Source organism: Columba livia, chromosome 20 (assembly GCF_036013475.1).
Source record: "Columba livia isolate bColLiv1 breed racing homer chromosome 20, bColLiv1.pat.W.v2, whole genome shotgun sequence".
NCBI classification, from domain to species: domain Eukaryota; kingdom Metazoa; phylum Chordata; class Aves; order Columbiformes; family Columbidae; genus Columba; species Columba livia.
The window spans coordinates 5,904,849-5,927,688 of NC_088621.1; the positions used below are offsets into that span (position 1 = coordinate 5,904,849).

General features: G+C 47.7%; 2 protein-coding genes across 13 annotated transcripts in view; both read right to left on the reverse strand.

The window, feature by feature from the left end:
* Window positions 1-12,752, reverse strand: part of RFFL (ring finger and FYVE like domain containing E3 ubiquitin protein ligase) — a 29,853-nt gene extending 17,101 nt beyond the window's left edge. The window contains exons 1-4 of one of the 11 annotated variants that reach the window (XM_065036471.1): window positions 12,603-12,752; window positions 9,154-9,232; window positions 3,541-3,623; window positions 885-1,787 (exon numbers count right to left, since the gene is read on the reverse strand). Coding sequence is in view for 1 of the 11 variants with exons in the window: in XM_021287043.2 (XP_021142718.2) it covers window positions 7,299-7,335 (37 nt within the window). In the remaining 10 variants the exon portion in view is untranslated. Of the gene's footprint in view, window positions 1-884; window positions 3,065-3,540; window positions 3,624-7,298; window positions 7,351-9,153; window positions 9,344-10,086; window positions 10,452-11,267; window positions 11,411-12,602 lie in introns of those variants that run through there. The other 10 variants (XM_065036474.1, XM_065036478.1, XM_065036472.1 and 7 more) reach the window with 10 other exon arrangements.
* Window positions 12,753-14,283: 1,531 nt separating this feature from the next.
* Window positions 14,284-22,299, reverse strand: RAD51D (RAD51 paralog D). Of its 2 annotated transcripts, none has more exons than XM_021287041.2 (11): window positions 22,108-22,299; window positions 21,358-21,479; window positions 20,568-20,629; window positions 20,292-20,410; window positions 19,459-19,540; window positions 19,217-19,351; window positions 18,679-18,774; window positions 18,402-18,492; window positions 17,523-17,593; window positions 16,561-16,728; window positions 14,284-15,855 (listed from the first exon to the last, which is right to left on the reverse strand). In XM_021287041.2, exons 2-11 carry the CDS (start codon window positions 21,437-21,439, stop codon window positions 15,772-15,774), a joined length of 990 nt encoding a protein of 329 aa, XP_021142716.1. In that variant the 5' UTR covers window positions 21,440-21,479; window positions 22,108-22,299; the 3' UTR covers window positions 14,284-15,771. The 2 variants fall into 2 exon arrangements, with proteins under 2 accessions (XP_021142716.1, XP_005502029.2); XM_005501972.3 differs by lacking the exon at window positions 22,108-22,299 and adding an exon at window positions 21,831-22,050.
* Window positions 22,300-22,840: the final 541 nt, after the last annotated feature.

Here is a 22,840-nt window from a genome sequence, read left to right on the forward strand (position 1 = left end):
TCCAGGAGATTACCGCAGTGTCTCGGTCTTCTCTCTCCATCTTTCACGAATGCTGTTTTGAAATTGTTTGAGTGTTTAATGAGTTAACCATCTTGGTGCCTCATTAAGAGCATCACACAGTTGCTCATTGTTACCATTTACTTTTTTTTTTTAAACCTGCACTGATAAGAAATGCTTTGCTAAAATTAGTTTCACTAATAACCTACCACTTACAAACCGAATTCACAGCTTGCTTGGTCAAAAATTAGTATTTACTTGATAACAGAGCTATAGAATAATCTGCTCAAATGACGTTTATGCATTAAGTATTATTTTTATCAGCCCGTGACATGAGTACACAGACCTGAATTATGATAAATGGGAGCAACCATATGTTGGGACAGGTGGAAAAGTCAGCAAATGAGCCGTTTGCAGGAGGCACGAGGGCAGGAGGCAGGTTGCCAGTCTGAGCATGACATTTGCAGAGGTGGCGTCTTAACCAGTACAAAGCATGAGAGAATGGGGAGTGGGGACAAGCACTGGCTGTTTATCACGAAACATGTAAATCTAACTTGCTGTATACAACAAGTGGATTGGACACATAAGATTTTCACCTAGGGATAGAAAACAAAAACTTATTTATGAGTAAAGGTACTACTAGTTCACATGTGCCCAAGGTAACGGCACGCACATCTTGAAAACCATATGTAAATAAATATCACCACTGTATCACAGCCAGAAACATGAGAGTTCAGAGGGAAGAGAGACTGAAATTTTGGTATGGTAAGAGGAGACATTTTTCCTTTTTTCCTATGCTTTCAGAATGTCTGGAGACATTTCACATCCTAATCATCTAAGTATGCAATACCAATAAACTTTACAAAGACAAACACATGATTGCTCACCAGTCTGATCAGCAACCTCGATGTCACTCTTAAAAGTTTTCAGGTGAGAAACCAGCCAGCTACGAAGGCAAAGGACAGAGCGTTCAGGTCAATCTGCAGGGAGCACAGTCAGAGCCGGGCGTCCAGGTTAGTTTCCGTGGTGTCTCGGTCAGGCTTCTGTGTACCCAGGGGCACGGCAGGGCCAGCAGTTGCCCTTGAACCGTGTCTGCGTACTCACGTCCTCTGGCTGCTTTCGATGCACCGAGCAGGCTGATCCGGGCACCCCATGCCCATTCGCTGCCTAGACCTTCCCCGCTGGATGTGGACAGAGCACGGCTTGTGCCATCGGGTGATCCATCTTCAGACGCTTTCACGCAGCAGGACACAGCTCCATCTGTGCTTCTCCACCTCAGAGATGCCTTCAAAAGCCTCCACGTGTGGGCACCCAGCGTCTCAGCCGGCAGGAGATGCAGCACATCCCAACACGTCCAGCCAGGAGCCAAATCCAGGAGCGCAGCACACAACTGGATTCAACGGCGTGTGTGCTCACTAGGTGTGCTGCTCCTCCGAGCACACGAGCCCAAAGGAAGAGAGTCTGGCTGCGCACCAGCATTTTAATTAAGGAAGTGACATCCATTTACCACAGAGCAGAAAGTAAACAGCGTAGCCCATTGGGGCAGGGTGCAGAGCAGCGCAGGAAAAAGCTGGAGCGGAGCCACCGCAGCTCAGCACAGAGACAGCCACACACAACCTCAATGAAACGCTATCGCCTTCAGTTAGCGCTGCTCCCAAGAGAAGTACCAAAAGTAACTTCCTAGTTATATGGTACAGAGGAGTCATCATGCAGACAAAGATCCTTTATACTGCTGCAACCTGCTTTACACCGGAGTAAAGCATTTGCAAGGTAAGCCCTTACAAAGTTTGCTTAAAAGACAGGAAAATTAAGAATTAGAGTTCATAAATACATGAATAAAAAGCATTTTCTAAGAACATTTTGCAGCTTTACCAGTGTTTATCAGCATGCAATGTTAGAAGTAATTTGCAAGCTTGCTCTCAGCAACACTTGCTGCTGTTGTTTGTTAGATCTACAGGCAGATCTTCAGTGAAAGCACCTTTGTCCATCAGCAGACGCCCCAATACTGTTGCAAGCACAAAGGATCGAAACTTCAAGCACCTCTGTGAAACGAGAGAGCTGCAATTTTCATTTGAAAATTGAGAGGATGGTTTTAGAAAGCTGTGTGATTCACACAGCATTGCCCAGGAAGCCGACTCCAAAGTCAGAAACAGAAACCCTCTCACTTGCCTCCAGCTTTGTATCTGAATTGCAAAGTCAACACTCACTTTCTCTTGCCCGTGTAGCACAAGCAAAACCAAATTTTAACATGAAAAGCTTGGCAACCCTGTTTCCTTTTAAATGGAACTGGGTACCTGGGGTGTGTATTATTTCAATACAAACTGTTTACTTCGATCCAAAATTGCACTTTATATATTGAAAAGTGTTTAGATAAAAAGTTCTTCTTGCTATTAACTGTAATTAGGTCTCTAGACATCTGCCAAGAGGGAAACGCAACAACAGCCTTTTTCCTTTGCAAGTCAGTGACATTCTTGCAGCAAGTTAACACAAAATGAAGTGATTAATGAAATCACATGACTAGTTTTAGAAAATTATTTATCTTATGCAGTCTATCTTAATTGCTGCGTCCCATACCTCTTCCCAAGCAATGTGCCGTGACCTCAGACAGACTATCTCACTTCCACTCTCTTGCTATGCTGAAAAACAATTAAAAATCCACTGCACACTTTCACATCAGTATGGTATTCATCAGCAAGACAAAATTCAGTCCGCTGTAATATTTATAGCATGAACCAAGTCAGAAAGAGAAGAAAGAAAACTCCGGAGAAGTTAAGATTGCGGAGTACTCCATTCCATTGTCATTGCCACCCTCCCAGCCCCGTGTGGCTACACGTGTGTCTCCATCCTTGTCCCACGCACAGAAGCGGCAGTGACAGCGGAAATCTCACTGTCAGAACTTCAGCAACAAGCAGTCCAGGAACCCTGGGCTATCACACACCATTTCAATCACTCCTTTTCATTACAGGGGAAAAAAGGTCAATGCTGGCTTGTGCTCTGAATTTTTTTGCCTCTGTTCATTCACATCCTCACAAGTCTGCCTTGGGTTTCGTTTCAGCCAGCTGTTTTTTTCAAGCAGCGGGTAGCTGCTGAAGCTGAAAATGCAATATGTAGGAATGAATTGCTAAATGAAAACTTGAACATTTAAATAACTGTGTAGCTTCCTTAGCCAGCTCTGTTCAAGGGAGATCATCATTTCATGCTCTCCAGGCTCCATCCCAAAACCCACCCGGACCACCCCTCCGTGACAGCCACACAGCAAGAGCCGGGGGAGGCTACCTGGACCTGTGCCCACCTGAAAGCCAGAAGTGGTCTCCAAAGGCACAACATAAGCTTTTCAGGGAGCCTTCCTCCTCCTAACACTACAAATACCCCACTATCTTCACAAGTTTTACATTGCCTAGAATAGAATGTTGCTCAAACTATGTTTCTGCTGTGCTACAAAAGGCTGCTGAGAATTAAATGACTTCAGCGTTCAGATATTACAAACAAGAAGGAGCAGCTCCACAATTTAACCAGGGAAATCAGGGAACAGCTTTGAATTACCTCAGCTTTTACCATGGAAGAAGGTAACCCCTGTTGGGTGGTTTTTGTGATACTCTTCTCCTAAATGGGGGGAATGCAGGGAGCTGGAGAAAAAAGGGAAGGAGAAAGGATGACAATTTGTATTTTCGTCACATCAGTAGAGTTCCCACTTCAGAATAAGAAGGATCAAGCTCTTTCCATCAAAGTCCTTGGCCCAAGAGGCCTGTAGTGACAGCTGCACATCTTCTGTCATTGTGACAGGAGGTTTCTCTCCAACTGGATAAATTACATGTTCATCAACAGTTCATCTTTGGAACGATGCACTAGCATACGGGGGCAGTTGAATGGAGGAGAAAGACGCATTATCCCAGCCAGAGCTCCTCAAACTTCCAAAACCCCTTACCCCAATCTCCAGAAGCAGGGCAGGGACACAGAAAACAGGAGGCACCACAAACTGCAGCGATGTGCACAGGAACCCCCGTCCCACCTGGTGCACCAGGATTCAGAGAGACGAAGTGCTCTAAAGCAGCTGGTCCCAAAATAGAGACAGTTCTAAGCACAGTCTTAAGTCCTGCAGTGCTATTCATCCAGCTGCTGAGCTTGGGTTGGAGGTGGTACAGCAGCAGCCAGAATGACATTAAGTTTGTCTGAAATTGGGATTATAGTTGGCACTAATGCTCTAAAGACTCCGCGTTATCGCTGTGTCTCAGACACCCAGAATTGAGAGTGTTTGCTGATAAGCTACAACACCAGCTGGAAATTCTGTAAATTACTTTTCATGCCAAGCTTCAGGTTTATTTTTAAATGCTAAACCAAGTCTGTCTTTTTTTTTTTAAGCCTCAAAATTCCTCACACACAAAGCCTGCTCTTCCCCCCTTATTTCAGGAGCCGTTAGCAAAAAATGAACTTAAACCTCATGGAATTCATACATGTGGAAAAGTGCACGTGCACTATAATTGCTCGCAACAGAGATCTGTGCGGACTGGTAGGTAACCTCTAACCTATTTAAGTGGAGCCTGAAAAACAGATCATTTTTATTTAGCTAGACTGAAAAAAGATCTGACTGTATATAAGCGAGGCACATCGTAACAAGTACAAACACTGCAGACTCATTTCGTAGCTATGCCTACTCCAAATTAATCTGAACTCAAATCCAAACTAGGTGCTGAAATAGAATAAAATGCAACTGCGTCTCATCTCCTTTGGTAGACATGGACAAAGCCAGGCACACACGTCACATCTGAAAGAGCGTGGAAAGCTCTGCTCTCCCAGGCTGCAGAAATACTTCCAAGTTTGTCAGCAGTTAGAGAAAGGTCCAGGATATTGAATACACCACTGAAAAGCAAACCTGAATACTAGTTTTGTTCCCGAGACAACAGAAGATATTGGAATTAAAAAGTCAGTTTATTTGTGGCATAGTCACCTCAGCTGTAGATAAGGAAATATACTCTACCCCCATTTGAAATAAGTTAGTACAGGTAAAAGCTTGAAAGAGCCTTTGAAGTTGCACTCTTAAAGCATTTCCATAAATATTAAGTATTACTTTTGTGCCAGTCTCCATTTAGCACTGAAGGGTTTGAAATACACGATTGCTTACGTGCAGCCCTGGACAAGAGCCTGAAAACAGAGGGGAAGTTCCAGCTTTGCCATCCAGTGTCTCTCAGCAGGACCTGCATGGACTGCCCGTGACATCGATGGTGCAAAACAGTCATTTCCAACCATCTCTGCTCGACTTGTTTTTAGGGCTGCAAGATGCTAAATGGGTTCCTTTACCCCTGCCCTCCTTCAGCCGCCATGCATCTCTTCTTCCAGCCTCAGTCTCTGCACAGCATCAAGGACTAGTAACCCCAGAACAATGCAAACTGAAATCTGGGCTTTATTCAAACTGATACGTGAACAAACCCACCAGCCATCTCGTCCCGTGTTTTCGGTAATTGTGTTGATCAAAGCAAGAAGTCAGGATTGCTGAACATTAAATCATTGTTGGATCCTACCTGTATAAAATATAAGTTTAAAAGAGACTGAGAGGCTACTAGGTAATGAAAGCTTTTAAGGGCTGGGTCTTCCCACCTTTGTCATGAAGGGGAAATATCCCATATATGGCCCAAGCTAACAAGCATATCAGGGTCACATTTCAGTTCATGGGTTTTGGCGAGCCCAAGCATTCAGATATCATGAGTCAGTGCTCCAGAAATCACTGGGTTTTATAAACCAATAAATCTATTTCATTTTGTTTGTTTAATTTGCCTGGGATTTGTTGGGGGCTTTTTCCTCAACCTCTGCAGTACACAGGCATCATCACATTTTCATTTTGCTTCTCTGTAACTGGGAGGAGCACTTTTTTTCCATTCTGGGTTTGTTTGCTTTGTAAAATAACAGACAAGATTGTCACATTAGACTAAATCCTGGCATCGGAGCATGAAGAAAAAAAACCAACAACAACATACCAACTATCATGGAAGCTGGGAACAGATACTGTGCTGTCTTGTACTTTCACACAGGCCTTTAATAGGAAAGAACACTTGTTTTTAAAATAAAACTTCAAAACATCTTCACTTCTGCTCTCAGATCCCAAACAAATAACAACTTATCGGGCATTTCAGCACGACCAGACTTGACTGCTGCTGCTGTGAAGCTCCCTGCAACACGATCCGTTCCACCAAGAACCTGATAAAATCAACATGAACTTTCTTCCCGTTTGAGTTCTACTTTTCTCAGGTCAATAGTTCAGCATAAACTGCCCCATTTTCAATTGCACACACAAATCCACATACCACTTATTTCTATTTTTTAAAAAAAGACCTGAATTCCATTAGGTAATTACTTTCAGATTAGTAATGGGATAAATTACTACGGGACGGTTGGGGCTGAGGATTTTTGCTTTCAGTTTCTAGCCCTGTTATGGACACTGTGCCTCTGGGCCACTTCCATTCTCCATGCTTCAGTTTTCCATACATAAAATACAGATAATACCTCATCAGGGAGAGGAATTGTTAATATTTCATTTCTTCAAAGCAGTAGTGTATTTATAATGGAATTAAATACTTCCAGAGAAGTATCGCAGCTCACAGAAGGCACTTCTGGGAAGAAATGCTGACAGTGAATGACCTCCTTGAGCATCCTAACAATTTAACATCAGAACAAACCACAAAAATATATATAAAAAAAGGAGAGGACAAAATTATTTTGAGGCCAAGTGAGTTTCACAGAAGAAGTGCAAAAGACAATGCAAATCCAGAGGAACAGAAGCCTTAGCTTGTATTATTAAGAGTCACATCCAGAAGCAAGAAAACAAGCTTAGGCCTCCGTAACAATCCGTTACCAAGTTGCTGAGGTTTGCAGCAGAACACCGCTGGGAAAGCACTGATGAGGAGACAGGACTCACTCCAAGAACGATCATCTTACTTCACTTAGACAAAGCCTTTCCTGAATTAGGCTTGGCCCACATTCTGTTGTCTGAAAACGCTTCATTATATGCAGTTGAACACACTGCTTGAAAATGTGATACAAATGGCATTTGAAGCAACAAAAGGTGAACAAACTAAAATGGTAAAACTGCATTAAATGTGTTACGTATTATCTCTAAGCTAGACTCATTTTGAAAATCTTTAAATAGGTTTTCACCCATGGAAAAGTTCAGAGATGGTATCAGCACCACTCATGACTATCAGATAAAGCTATCTGCAGATTTCAGATGTCTCTGAGGGCAGATAAAAAGAAATGCTGCAAGTGCTTTGGTTTTAACTGCGTTACTTTGCTACATACAAGTAATCACTTACTGCTGCTTTGAATTCCAACTGCAGTCTCTATGCACATTTTGTAGGCATTGCAATTCACTTCTGAAGGTCCAGCAGCAAGACAAACAACATATTTCAATTATTTTCACAAATTTCTTACTTCGCTCAGAATGACAGTCTTGATTTAGTTATTTCCACTGCAAAATCAGTCTGTGATCTGTCTTCAAGTCAGAGAAGCAAGAAGGACAAATAATAACAGAAAGAATAATAAGTTTGTCAAAAAGAAGGCTGAGGTTTGGGGCTTTCTTTTTTTATCAAATACCTGCACCAACTCCCTCTTGCTTCTCGTCTGCACACGAGATGAGATCTCACTCCTCTCACCCAAGAGCCCTTTGCACGAGAAGATGCACAACAACAGAGCAGCTTTGCCTAAGCCAACAAGGAAATGCACGATCACATACAACAACTGATAAACCTTTCAATCCCAGAAACATACGGCATGAATTATGCAAGTATCAGTCTCTGACTGGAAGAAACCTGCGTTCTCAGCTCCAAGAACACAAATCAGGCTATATATATAAACACCAGCTTCAATTTCTACTTTTTTTTTGATTATACAGTCAAAAGGGACTTGGAAATCTACACTTTATTTGGCATCTGAAAAATAAACTGTTTCCAAACTATTTTGTAATGCTTGTGTAATGGCCTCAAGACAGCCGGTAATTTAGACAGCTGTGCGACGAGCCACAGAAGCTGCATTTTAGAAATCGCCCTTCTTTGGAACAATTGAAACTTTCTGCAGGACGAAGTCCGCACACAGAGAGCAGTGTTTCCCTGCAAGCATATAACAGTTTCATTATTGTTTAACTACCAAAAACCAGCTTCAACAATCCATCACGCTTGCCATTCTATCCGTGTCTGCTGCTAGCCCTGACTACAGGACACATACAGGAAGATGTTCAAGGATTCAGTAAGTTATTTGTTAATCTAAACAGAGAAACATTTCCCTTCTTTTAATAATTAATTTGACATTTTAGAACCTGTTTGGGAAACCATGGGCCTGTTTGTTCTCCACATTATTAAATCCCAGTATCTATAAAGAAACCTGTTCCACCAGATGAATAAAAGCTCCATTTTGAAATACATATAACACAAATTCAAAGGCAATCCTATAGAGAAGGGATTCCTCACTGCAACAGAGCAGCAGTACCAGTTGCAGTTCCAGCCCAGCTGTGATTATTTAACACCATAATATAGCAGAATATGAATTTGCTGCTCACCAGCCCTCCCATCCCGGGAGGTTCAGCAGGTTTCCAAAGAACTGTGGCTGAGGCAAAGTCATAAAAAGGACCAATATGTTCACGGAACAAAACTTAGCAATGCATATTCTTACAGGCATATCCCACAAACTTCTGAATATCAATAAAAAGGTGGCAGCACAAAAAAAAGTTGATGTTAAATTAGTATCTTAGTGTACACTGAAATACAACAAGAAAATTCCTGTTCCAAGACTATTTGGGAGAGAAGCCAGATGGCATTAGAGAAAGAAGCCTAATTAATATTTTGGAGTAAAGTGAAAACCTCAAGGGCAATTAATGTGAAGAATTTGTCGATTTTACAGACACTAAAAAGAATAAACAGCGTCTCAGAAAGCAACAATTATTTTTAAAGACAGTCCCTTATGGGAATATAAATTTGAAACACTAGAAAGGGCTTTCGGAGGTTGGAATAAGCCGTCTCTCAGTGCCGAGGAAACTGGCTGAGAAAGAAGGGAGAAACTAATACAAAATTTGAATTCTTGATCTGACAGTCATACTCTGTTTCCTAAAGAAAACTGTAATTTTTCAACTTTGCAATGTACTTTGGAGACTGGATAAGCAACTTCAGAGGGACATACCGTGAGGTGGTTAGAAGACTTCGCATGCAGACAAGTTCCGTTCCTGACATCAATTCAGAGATGATGCAATTCTCCTCACCTGTGAAACAGACATTACACTCATTCATCCCTGCACAGTGTTCTGTGCTCCCTGAACACCCACTGGTGCGAGTTCAAAGTACTAATTTCTGTCTTCTTGTAATGACCGTCCCTGGGAAGCAGAAGAAAACAAGCGTGTTATGGAGAGATGCAGGTAGGTCCTATCCAACTAACAACTGGAATTGTTTTGGGGAGCGGGAGACAGGCTGGGGTTTCACGGTGGAAGCAGGACATCTGGGGAGGGCTGGAGAAACATTCGCACCCGTGAATACATTGAAGCACGGAGCACAAAGAACAGGCAGATAAACGGCAGTGTCGTCGCAGCAGCACAGACCTTAGCACAGCATTGACTGTAACGCTTCCCCGAGAAGTCAGATCAATACTGGAATATTCAGCCCACACCAGACCACTGGCAATACTCAGGTAATTTATAGCCACACTGTGCTTGGAGTCAGAGCTCAGACTCAGGAAGTGCCAAGTTCCCTTGGTTTTTACTACTACATACCAATAGATCCTTTTTTGCTGGTCAGCAGCGGTTCACACACAGATGTGTCCAAAAAAGGAACATGTGCACACAACTATACGCATCTCACATCATCCTTCTGACAACAAAGTGTTTTATTAAGCACCAAGTACTTAGTTCCACATACTTTCTAATTTCTTATCTTTGGATCAGGCTCTGTATCCATCAGGACTGATCAAAGGCTTTAGAGATGTTCTGAGATCTTCTACCTACATATGAAAATGCTCTCTTCCTGTAACAGACAGGAAATTAGGCTAAAACTAACAAAACACAATTTTTCCTACGTGTCTTACCATGAAACCAACCCACATGAGACGAGGGTAGCACGTTACCTGGGTAGATGCACGGACACAAAGACACCAGCCTGCCTGCAACGCGGGTTTAGGTGAGTCAGAGGCACAGGGAGATGAAAGCACCACAACTGCACGGAAATCTGCTTACGCCCTTCCACCACGCAAGAGCTCGTTCAAAGTCTAAAGCACGAGTTTTAATAACACTTCTATATATAGCACTGGAGATTCAGCTCAAATCGCGCTCAAGCCTGATTGAAGAGTTTACAGTCTGTCTAAGTTGTTACAAACAACACACCATGGTAGAAAGTTGTGTAACAGCAAATGAAAATGACAATTTAAAAACAAACAAATGAAACAAAATCAACACAAAACCTTACTGAAGTTAACCACAATAAAAAGAAAACTACAGGCCTAGAGAAAAGATAGATAGATAGATTTTGGTCATAAATTCAACTAGTGACCACCAACCCCAAAATGTAATTCATATATATTCCTGCTTTGTGCCCTCATTGCAGATTATGGTATTCAGCTCTCATTTTAAGTTGACTTCTAAGAGCCCAATCACATGTACCTGCCAATGAGAAAGACTGAATGTCAGCCTACTTTTTCTACCCTACAATTAAATGAACTATTTAAATGACGGCTTTAAAACTGATCCAAGTCAGCAAAAACTTGAGCAGTTAAGCACTAACCCATGAACACCAGGTCAGGGCAATCAGCTTTTAATTAAAAGTTCCATTGGTACCAGCTGAGGGGACATGCAAACCACAGACTGCTGCAGCCAGGTGACTGCACAGGCAGAGAATTACCCCTACTGGAAAACAAGACGATAGCCTGAGTAAATTATTTGGGTTCATTAGACTCAATTGTTCTACCAAAACGAATTATGTTTATAAGGATGAATGCAAGATTCCCCCGCCCCATCCTTGTAAACACAAAATGTGTTAAAAAGATCACAATATTTGATGGGTAGTGGTAGGTAAGTGCAGGGATCTGGAATTTGTAGAAAACAACATATAAAAGCTCACAGCTTTGTGTTCCACTTCTTGGCTCTAGAAAACAAGGTAGCAGTGGAAATGACGCCACAGGGTAAACACTGTTTGTTTCATGTAATCGTGTATATGCCTTAATGATTATTTATCTTAATATATGCACTTCAAGGTTTTGAAATACGACCAACTACAATGTAAACACACACAAAATGCAAACTTATAACGCACCTGTCATTCCACACCCTAATGAAATGGAGACCTAAAGCAGCATTTTGTATGTTCTCTCAATTCCATAGGTTCCTACACCACCACGAAACAGTTCTCCAAAAACAAGGTCCAAGACCTCATGTGCTGCCCACGGAAGATCCATTCTGTGTCAGAGGGGAGGAAGTGAGCTCACACAAAACACATAAATAAAACCTTTTGATGTCTCAGCAAATTAAACATTACCCTGAACATATCTTAATCAAGCAACCATAAAACTAAAACATTCCTATCTACACTTTAACATTATACTTCCCTTTACAGTATCTCAGTAAGCCTGGCCATCCTCCCAGTGTTTGAAAACACGTGACGTTTTCAAGTGCAACTCTTATTTATCAGATAGTCATAACATCGAGCACCTTCATTCTTGGCTGCTTTGCCAAGTCCTTGGTCTGTAAAGGCTCAGCCTGGGCTTAAGAACCTGCAATCACACACTGAAATACCAGTAAGAAACCAATTTGATGATATGTCAACACTTTCTCCACAGGAAACACCTTGACCAGTTAACAGGAACAAACTGTTCTGAAGAACAGTCGGGTACTTTTATTATCGGAACTCCTTTTGCCTTCTGCAGCAAAGGCAGGACCTGCGTAGCTTTCACTTTGCTGTGCGCCCCTGAATTTGAGCAGGAGCGGAACCATTAATAACCCGGGTCCTTCTTACCACAGCAGCACCGCCCCAGGTACCAATACCAAACAAATTAGTACCTCAGACATGCCAAAATGCAAAGAGACAACAATTTAAGTGAAGAGCTGTACTGAAGGCTGGCGCTTATCCAGAATTCCTCAGTTCTCACAGTGTTTTGAGCAGAATAACCTGCTGAACCTCAGAGCACCTTTGGGACCATAACTCAAAAAAGGGAAGAGTTTCTGAATGCCACTTTCTAAACAAAAGAGGCTGTACCTGAGTCCCACCTGCCCTGGTAGGGAACCCTGCAAGCACTTCCCATGAAGGAGTCTGTCTCCACAAAACTAAACCCCAGGTGCCTGCAGCCCCGCTCCAGCCTCTCCCTGTCCCCCGCCAGCCCTGCTCTCCCTGCCCCGTGCCCCCCAAGCCCTGGCAGTCCCCTCCTGCCCCGTATCACCCCACACCCCCAATTCACAGCCATCCCACCCACCCCACAGTCATCGATAACCCTCAGTGGTCGTTCCGCAGCCTCACGGCCCCATTACTCGCCCCCCATTGCCTCACACACCCTCACTGCCCCACACCCCAAACCCTGTCAGCCCCCCGAAGGCCCCACCCCCTCCAAGCCCTTGCAGCCCCCTCCCCAACACCGGCAGCACCCCAACCCCTCACCTGCTCCTTCGGCAGCCCCGTCCCGGAGGGAGCAGCGGGGCCGCGCCTGGCCAGTCGGCCCCAAACCCTCCGCTCGGCGGCGGCGGCGCTATGGCAACTGCCCACCGCGCGGCGGCCAACCACAGAGAGCAGCCCAGAGCGGCGCCCATAGAGTGCTCCGCGCGGCCCGCCCCTGGCGGCGCGGCGGCTTCTCTGGCGCCCTCAAGAGGCCGAGGGGGCTGCGCCGCCCGCGGGACGCGGAGGCTCCGAAGGTCAAAGGTTCGAGACCCCGTCTCAGCAGCGGGGATGAGAGGGCTGAGGGGTATCCTGTGTGCTTCAGAAGGATTCCCACCGTGTGCACGGAGACTTCACAGAATCACAGAATGTTAGGGATAGGAAGGGACCTCGAAAGATCATCTAGTCCAATCCCCTGTATAGCACCAGAAGCTATAAATACAGGTACACATATATATGCACATAATACATATAAACACATGCTTATATATGTGTTTTGTAAATATCAAGGGAAAACAAGCCCTCAGTGAAAAAAGGCATCCCTGTCTGCCTGGAACAGGTTTTATCACCCCATTCTGGGCCTTTTCTGCAGTTTTCCACCTGATTTATGCAACAGGAAGAAGCAGGGAGTGGGGACATCCTGGTGTGCACTGGCACAGCCAGATCCCTGTCTTACCAGATTGCAGAAGTGCCTGTCAGAGTATGGAGGAGAAAGGCTGAATTAGGATATTTAGGTCAGAAACATTTCAGCCTTATTTTACTATACAAATTTATGGCAAAGCAGCTTGAGCAAGAAGTCAAGTTTTTCCAGACGAGGTAACAGATTTCAGTAGCCTGAACCCTTCTGCCATCCACACACCAAACACTCACCAGCACCCACAGCAACACCAACCCTGTGGCAATGCAGCCAGAAATCCAGAACATTGCCACCACCTCACACACGTGCTGCCGACCTCAGTGGCAAACGCAGGAGCAGAGGAGCTGCTCAGCTGAGCCCCATATCACACCATCCTCCCCAACCTATCCAGCTGTTTCCCAAAGGGGCACAAAACTCCCACAGCTGCAATTACCTGATTGCCAAGGAAAGAAAATCCCCCCCAGCTCATGGCCATGCCCAAAAGCCCAGGACAGGCAGCTTTGGAGGAGGAGCCTGCACATCATCACCTTTCCCCCCCATCTCTTTCTGACCACCTGGCACAGTCCTTGTTGAATCACCATCCTATGACAGCTCCCCAGTGACTAAGTGCAAGAGCAGAGTTTCTTCTGTCATTTCCTGGCACAAGGCTGGGGTCACGCCAAGGCTGATGCAGGGTTCAAAGGGGGCTGTTCCCTTCTCATCCTCCTGCTAGTCAGGGGAAGGACTCAGCAAGAAAGTCCCCTTGGTTCAAATATAACCAAAAAGTTTTCAGTTTGGATCATCCCCTTTTCCACATACCCCTGTGAACCTTGCTCCCCCTACAGAACCTCAGGCAGAGAAACAAAATAGAACAGTTTGGGTTGGAATTTGTGCATACCTGTTCTTTACTCACAGCTTCATAACAAGCTGAATTTTCAGCTTTAAGGACCAGCCACATCAGCACAGGTCTCCAGCAGACAGGAGAACCATCATCCTCCTCCCCCCAGCCTGTGAACCCTGAGGCCAAACCTCCCCCCTCCCAACCTTGAGCATCCCAGAAATGCAAGTAAATACACAACTTTAAAATACATTTATTTTTACTGAAAAACTGTTTAATGGTACAGCTCTGGCATGTTCCCCTCCTCGGGAAGGACCTGCTGGGAGCGCAGCCATTCCCACAGCCGCATGGATGGAGCTGCAGCAGCTGGGTGGCCACAATGGAGGAGGTGGGACCTGCCCCCAAAATCACAGCCATGGGAGCACCAAGAGCTCAGTTTTGCAGGAAACACAGCTCTGACAGACAAGCAAGTCAAAAATACCTGTGCTGAGACCTGCCATTGCCTCCTGGGAAACTCAAACATGTTCACATACCCCTTTTAGCTGCCTCTTTCCTACAGCAGTTATTGCTCACAAATGCGGGGTTGTATGGAGTCATGTCTACTCTGGAGAAATTAGCACACAAGTTCTGGTTTAATCAGACTCCTCTTTGCCCAGCACTCCTACAGAAGCTCCAGGAGCTGTACTGCTGTGTTATTAGTTTAACAGGCATGACCTGATGAGTCCCAGGACCCCCAATGTACATCAGCAGCCTCAGAGGTGCAAGCTGTACCTCACCTCACCTGCCACAGAGGTTTCTTATTAAACAGAGAATGAGGGTATCTCAGACATTTGGGATCATGAGAGGCCACGCTCCATCCCAGCCTCCTGTCTCCTCCGCAGCCCTGCACTAGCTCCCAGGAGGGCACCCAGAGCAGCTGGAAAGCACTGGAGCAAAGAGATTATTTTAAACTGCACCACATGCAATGGAATAGGTCCTTGAGCATCAGACAGGGCCAGCTGGTGTCAGTCAGGACTGATACAGCACAGCTGATCCAGGTCATCACCTCCATCAGTTAACAGCAGTTCTTTGCACAGCACAACAGTGCCCCAAAAATACCAGCAGCTCCCTGTAGGGCTTGGTGTTATTATACTTCACAGAGAGGTCAAATCAAGCATCTGATTATGTCCCTGCTCATGAACAGCCTGTCCCATCCCAGTCCTGCTGGGGACTAAACCTCAACATTTTAATTAAGTTAACAGCAGCCACTATTAATTGAATTCTAGCTCTCAACAACCACAGCACTGTGCAACATCTTTTTCTTACATTTCTGAACCAAGACGACAGTGGGCTGCCCAAGGATGCTCAGAGCTCCGGGATCAGATGGCAGCGAGTTATGGGGTGAACAAAACCATCATGAGGAGTCATGGGTTTGTGCAGGGACCTGCCAGCTGGTCCCAAGCCAACCCCTTGGGACAGGGCTGGCTCTGCTGGTTGAAGACAAGCCTGCAGCAGAGGAGAGGACCCGGTTGTGCTGCTCACACCACCCAGCCACCGCAGGCAGCATCTGCTGAGGCAAGGAGATCTCCAGGGAACCCCACGCTCATTTTCTCCCCAGCACAGAACAAGAGCTTCATGTTGGTCATGCAGGACTCAGACACAGTCTGGAAAACCTTCAGTGCACTTGCCTGCTTTTTTGCAGCTCTCTTGGACCTTGACCTTTTTTTTTTTTCCCACTCACATCAGAGCCCCTGTGTGGGTGTTGCTGGGCTCGGCTCCCGTGCTTCAAAGTTTCCAATATCCAGCTCCACCTGTATCCCTGTCGGCTGCAAGGAGAAACAGGAGCTTAACCTCACACTACCGGCATTTTACAGGTAAACCTGCATATGGCTCTGTTTCCTGCCCCAGAGCCAAAAATCCCCAGTTACATCCCCTTAAGGATTTCTTTCTGCCAGTGCCCTCATTCTAACTGGGTCTGCTGAACACAGATACAAATAGAGAATACAATTTAGTAAAGAACATCTTGCTCCTAGATAATCCCCAGACATGCTGTTATTTAGCACATCCAGGACGTTTTGGGGCCCAGCACACCCTCACATCCAGACCCACTTGGATGAGGATCCAGAGCAGGTTTGGAGCTGGGAGGCTCAGGCAGCACAGCCCCGTACATCAGCAGGATTCAAATCAAAGTCACCTCTGCAGGTGTCAGAGCCAGCTCAGCAGGATCCTCACTGCTCACATGCCATCAGGACAGCGAGACACATTTGAGGAATGAGGTGACCTGGATTGGAAGTGGTGCCACCCATTTAACCTGCATACAAATATGACCTCGGGCTGTTGGGAGCAGAACGGATGCTCTTCCACAGCACACAACCAGGCTGCATTTGCTCCTCTCCCACTGCCACAGGTCATTGGGCAAGGCCTGATCCTGCCCTACCCACAGAAAGAGCCTCCTCCCTCTGCCCCAAAGCCAGGTCCACGTCACACAGCTGCTCCTCCATTACCAGAGCAACAGGTCTGGGGAGTCTCACCTGCCGGGGTGACTTTGCCAAGGAAGCAACACGCTGTGTGGTGACTTTCTCCCAAGTGGCTTCCTTGCTCTCCAGCAGCACCCTGGTGCTGGGTACGAAACTCCAGGAGCGGCCGAGGGCTGGCTTCAGCAGACCAGTGCTGCTGTCCCTTGTCACCTGGTTAGTCACCTGCAGCACAAACAGGCTTATCAGCACCCAGGAAAAACAGTGCCAGCTGTAATAAAACCCTGGAGATCACCAGAAGATAATGGCCAATCTGCCATGTCTGTAAAGCCTTTTCTTCTCCTTCCTAGCACAGCCATACCATCCCCTCTAAACACAGCCCACTGTCCCAGGTACATGCTCAGGCAGGAGCTCACTGGTATCTGCAAGCTGCAGTGACTCCTGGTGCTGAAGTCACCTGCAAAGTTTAACTTGGAGCTTCCAAGCATCCTTCCAGGCACCCTGTCCTTGTCACCTTATCACTAATCAGAGCAAGGGCAGGACTGTCTTGATGCCTTCCAGTGCCAGGTTCAACAGACCATCATTTTCTGTTGTGGTTTTCCCAGTTCAAACCCATTAATTGTGGTGACAGCAACCTGCCTGCGTGCACTGAAGCAAACACAATTGGCCAACAGAGCTGGCCAACAAGACCCCAGCTCCTCCAAGGTAACTAAGCAAGAGGTCACTTAATAAGCTGGCCAGCTCCTTAAATGGTGTTATATCAAAAATAAATAGAAACAACCTTTTAATCTGTCTGTACTTAACTCTGCCTTGCTCTATCAAGCAAATGCCTTGTTGGCTGAGGACAGCAATAAGAACAGGGAGCAGATCAGCCCTGTTCTTGCTACACATTTGCTGGAACAAGAAATCCCTGGGCAGAGCCACACTGGGGAGCAAAAGCCTTGCTCAGCTGGGAGTGGGGATCCCCCTTCCTAGGGCTCCAGAACCTCCCCAGGGCTCCTCACCACAGCAACACTCACCACAACAGCAAGGCTGAACTCCCTGGCCAGTGTCTTCAGCTCCTTGGCCAGCTGCATCATGATGGCCAAGCCTGGAAGAGGACAAAGCATTTGGGTGGCAGCTCCCAAAATGCACCTTGGAGGCAGGTGACACCTGGATTTGCACGAGCACTAGAATTAGTGCCAGCACTGGTGTTCACAGGCACCTTGAACCCATTTCCATCACCAGCGCCCCAGGGTACCTGTGGCACTTGCACACTTCAGGGCACCTCAGCTGAATGGATGTAGCATGGGCAGACCAATCCCCAAACTGTCCCACCCTCTCCCTTCCCACCTCAGAAGCCCTGAGGCCAAAAAAACTACAAAAGACCAGGAGCTCCAGAAAAAGCTGGTCAGGTCAATTTAGCAGATACAGGATCCCTCTTCTCCAGCTCACAGCTTCACTTCCTACAGCCCATGGATGTGAGGGGACCTGCTGCAATAGCCCTGGCAACCACCCAGGTGTGCCAGACCCTTTGGAAGGTGTTTGAGGGGCCTCCTTGGCATCTCAGCCAGCAGAAAGCCCTTCACTCCTGATTTATGGTCCTTTCCTCAAGGGAGCTTTGCAAACTGTGCCAGCAACCATGATGTATCTGTGACACTGTAAGGAGAGTTTTTAACATGGGCAAACAGTTCAGTGCCTCCTCTGTCCCCTGGCTGTGCTTCAGACCACCAGCACGAGCTTGCACAGCCACAGCCAGCCTGAACGTTTGCTGATAGCACTCCAAACAGACTTGTCATTTATCCACTTACAAAGGAAAACCTGGGAGCAGCTCCACCCACGGCACATATGGGAGGAAGATGCTCTCCAGGACAAACAGAGGTTTGCAACCCCATTGCACGTAGTAACTAGCAGCTCACCCTCCGACTGCTTGCCGCCCAGCAGCGGGTAAATCACAGCAGAGACCGAGTCGATCACCACAACCTTGAGAGGTCCCATGGAGCTCACGACCTGAAAGGAGGAGGCGCTGTATCCAACATGAGTAACAAATCCAGCAGTTTTGCAAGATCATGAGCAGCACAGAGGCTCAAATATCTCCAGGACAGGGTCACCTGGTGTCATTCATCAGGCACGCAAGTTCTGCTGCCTTCCTTACAGCTCTGGGGAAGGGAAAGGGTCCTGGAGCCTCACTCCTACCTGCTGGGACAGGCGATCCCGCAGGTCCTGCAAGGCACTCAGCATCTCATAGATGTCAAAGGCACGGACCACCTGGATCCGCTGCAGAGCCTCCAGCTGTGGCACAAAGTGGCATCAGCAACAGCCTCATCCCCTGCAGAACCCACCACATTCCTCCTGCCCAGCTGCTCCCAGCTCTTTGCATTTATACCAAGCCATGGAGACCGTGACCCTTATCTCTTCCACATTTGCCTCCAGCCCATGAGCACTGTTGTCCCCAGTACACTGATGGAAGCAGCAATGCAGATCAAGCTCAGTGAGCAAAAGCTACAAAGAGCTACAGGAAGCCCTCCCCTTCTCCCCAGGAAAAAACCCAAAGTACAGCATCTGTCCCTGGTCACAGCACCCACCCAGACACAGGAGGAAGAGTTTGGACCCAAAAAAGCCTCTGGGGACAAAGGCAGAGCTGGACAGAAGAAAAGCATCTCTGGGCGTTGTCTGCAGGCAAGAGCCAGGGCAGTTTTAGCAGAGAAGCAGGAGCAGCTCCAGGGGAACTTGCCTGCTCTTCCTCATCCTCTGTCCGGGCTTGAAGCATCTGGTAGAGACGGGAGGCGGTGAACCCACCCGTGGAGTCAAGGAACAGGACATGCTGCTTGAGACCGAGGGACACGCTGGCCGCAATGCCCAGGCACACCTAGAGAGGAAGAGACCAGGATCAGCCAGCCCCCCCATGTCCCTCTGCTCCACGTGCCTGAAGGCACCTTCACGTGCCTGTCCTGTCCCCTCCTCCATCCCGCTCACCTGCGTCTTCCCGCTGCCTGGTGCTCCCATGAGCTCTGTCACTTCCCCCGTGTACAGCCCGGAGTCCAGCAGCTTGTCCAGGCTACAGGTTGAATACAAGGTGGGATCATCAACACATCTTCAGGCAGAATGGCAGGGGCATTGGGAAGCAGCAGTCCCCAGAGTCCCCTTCCCAAATGCAGACATGTGCCTCAGGCTCTGCTCCTTCCCGCCCACCCCTAAGCTCTCTCCACATCGTGGGAAACAGCAAATCTGCAGTGTGGGGGACACACAAGGACAGTCCCAAGCTGGAGAAGAGCTGTGGTCCCAGGAGCAAGATTTGAATACCCAGCATTTCTCTGCATAGTCACTGTAAGAACCCAGTGAGGAGACAGGGGACAAGAATAAAGACATGCAATAGGGTAACTCATTTCTATGCTTGAACTAGACAGTTTGACCTATCATCACCTTCCAGATCCATAACCCTCCTCTTTGGAGCCCTCAAGACAAATGCTGAAGGCAGCATGCTGTCTAGTCTAGATGTAAGACATACAACCACGTCCCAAAAGGTGTGCAGGCTCTTGCAAGGACAATGGCAATGTCATTCCCTCAAGGGACACAGACCAGCTGGCTTTGCAACCACAGAACATGAAGAATAATCCTATTCTGCTCAAAAAAGGCAGAGTCAGGCTGTGGCTGTAATTTAAAACAGCTTCTGGGGATGGTTTGGTCACCATTGAGCCTGCTCATGGCATCACCACATTGAAACTCAAAGCCTACACTGGGCAGCCATGGCCTTTTGCAGCAAGCCCAGCCCTGGACAGACCTACCGGCTTGCCAGGTGATGTACCGACCTTGGGCTCCCAGTGGGCAGGATGGCCATGGAGCTCTTGAGCTCCTCGTAGAGGTCTGCTCCATTGGCAGGGAAGGCAGAGAACTGGGCCAGGAGCACACGTCTCACCGCAACCAGCGCCTGGTGGGCAGAGAGATGTCTGGAAACAGGACTGAGGATGTCCAGGGCCAACAACGTCTGCTGCAGAAGTCCCTCCCAGATAAGCCCATCCAACCTGTGAGCTGAACAGCTCTGAGCCCCCTGGTTAACATTGCAGGACTTGGGAGTCACCCTTTACCTTGTAAGACAGGGAACACTTCTGGGCAACATCCTCCATGTCTGAGGACACAAAGTCCACCACTGCAAATAACATAAGGGACAAGAAGTTGGAAGCCAAACCCATGGCTCCAGCACCCAATGGATCTCACAGACTTCATTTAACAAGAACAAAATAGTGTTTTTCTCAGCTCTAATCCAGTTTCTCAGAGCAAGTAAAAAACCCAACTGAAGTCTTTTTCTTCTCCCCTAAGAACAGGAGGTACCCAGGGTGTAATGTGCCAGAAGCCAGGGCATTTTTCAGAGGAAAAAAATGCACAAACCCTCCCAAAATGCCTTATAAAAAGCAAAAAGTGATGGTCCCTCAAGGAGCCTCCACTGACACCCCTACCATGTCCTAACACTTCCCTGCTCCCATGGAGAAGTCCCGACTCATCGAATCCACCCGGAGGACCCAGAAGACATCCAGCAAGGAGGACACAAGAGAAACACTGCACCAAGCCACCCTTCCAGGGCACAGGGACTGGAGCTGCAGCCCCCCCAGCTCCTGCAGTCAATGTCCAGCATGCCCATGGCAGTCAATCCGTGCCCACCCTCCTTTTCTCTATCAGGCTCTAACAAAACTCCCATCTGCAGCTTCTGAGCCACAAGCCAAAGCCACAGAGACCAGAGATGTTTTCCAGGGGGCTGCCCCACAGCCCAGACCTGCCCAGGCAGGCGGATGGGTCCTGCACAAGAGGAGAGTGCAGTGCCACCTCACACGTGCAGGGAATGATGTTCCCCAACCCAAGACGCCCCTGCCGCCCTGTTACCTGTCCTGATGCCATTCGCCCTGAGAAGCTGGATCATGTCTTCGGTGAGACCAGGGCAGAGCCCAGCCCGCAGGACCACCATGTCCCCGGCCAGCCCAGGATGCCAGCAGAAGACAGGTGACCTGCAGAGGAGATTTGAGAGTGGATTGGGCACTATCCTGATGTGGATCGTGCCTGTCCCCAGAGCTACACACAGTGGAGAGACGCTATCCAGGCTGTGTCTGGGATGGGTGGTCTCATCAAGTGTTTAATCCTCTTTTAGGGCCAAACAGCCCCAAATCCTGCAGCCAGCCACAAGCAGGCTGATATGGGGACACTGCCGTGGAGACATTGCCTGGGCGAGCGCGTCCCCATCCCGGCTGCCTTCAGCAGAGCCCTCAGGGCAGGGACACCCTTGTGCCCACAGAAAGCCCCACACCGAGTTTCCCACGCCCTACCTCCCCACCCTGCCCTCCTTTTGCACCCCAGTGCACCTCGGGCTCCCCAGGCACCCCAAGCCAGGTTGCCCCAAGTCTCTGTCCCCGTCCCCTTTCCTGCTTCCTGCGGGGAGCGGAAGAGCCGGGCAGGGCTCACGTTTGCTCGAATTTGCTCGTATTTGCACCCCCATCTAGCGGCTGCACAGCCGGCCCCGCAGCGAACCCCTGTGCAAGCGCCAGCCCCCGGCACCGCGGCCCCCAGAGAGGGGCTGCCCAGGGTGCCGTGTCCCCGCAAAGCAAACGGGTCCCTGGGGGAAAGCACTGCAGCCCCCACCTGCAAACCCCTCTCCGGAGCTCCTCCTACAACCAGTAACGAGAAACCTCTGCAGCTGCTGGCACCCAAAGGTGCTCCTGGAAACGCACAGAGTAAATAGACGCTTTCAGCTGGCAGCACAGCCCTGAACCAGCACAGACACCAAGAGAGCACCAGAGCCTGCTCGAGAGCTGCAGCAAAACTAGAACAAAATCAAAAATAGGGGCTTCCCCCCCTCTACTTATAGCAACTTCCCCTACCAGCTGCCTTTAAGTGACCATTAGCACAGGTGCCAGCAATGCCGTGGCTCCCAGGCTCTATAAATACCAGAACTACAGGCTGGGTTGACTGGTTTTGCTGCTGGGTGCTGCTGCTGGGAAGAATCAAGCAAGGCAGTTTAAAAATTGAGATAGATTGAAGGCAGAGGGGAGGTTACTTCAGTATTTTCTTACAGACCTATGTTTGTTAACAGGGATTGTTTCACTTTTAAAAGCATGGTTTGTGTTTATGGCTGGACTTTATGCTGCTGGTGTGGCTGTGTGTTTGCTGAGAGACCAGCTGATGTGAGCAGGACAAAGCCTTTAACTTCTGCAGGTTTTTTTCAGAGATAAGCCTGAATACAGGTGCTAACACTTTAATGGCCCCAAACTTGCATTAGGAGTTTGAGAGCATCTGTAAAAGAAGTGGCATGCAGCCTTACCCCAAGGAGAAGGTCTCTGATGCTGTGTTAGAGAACAGCTCAAGCCCCGGGTGC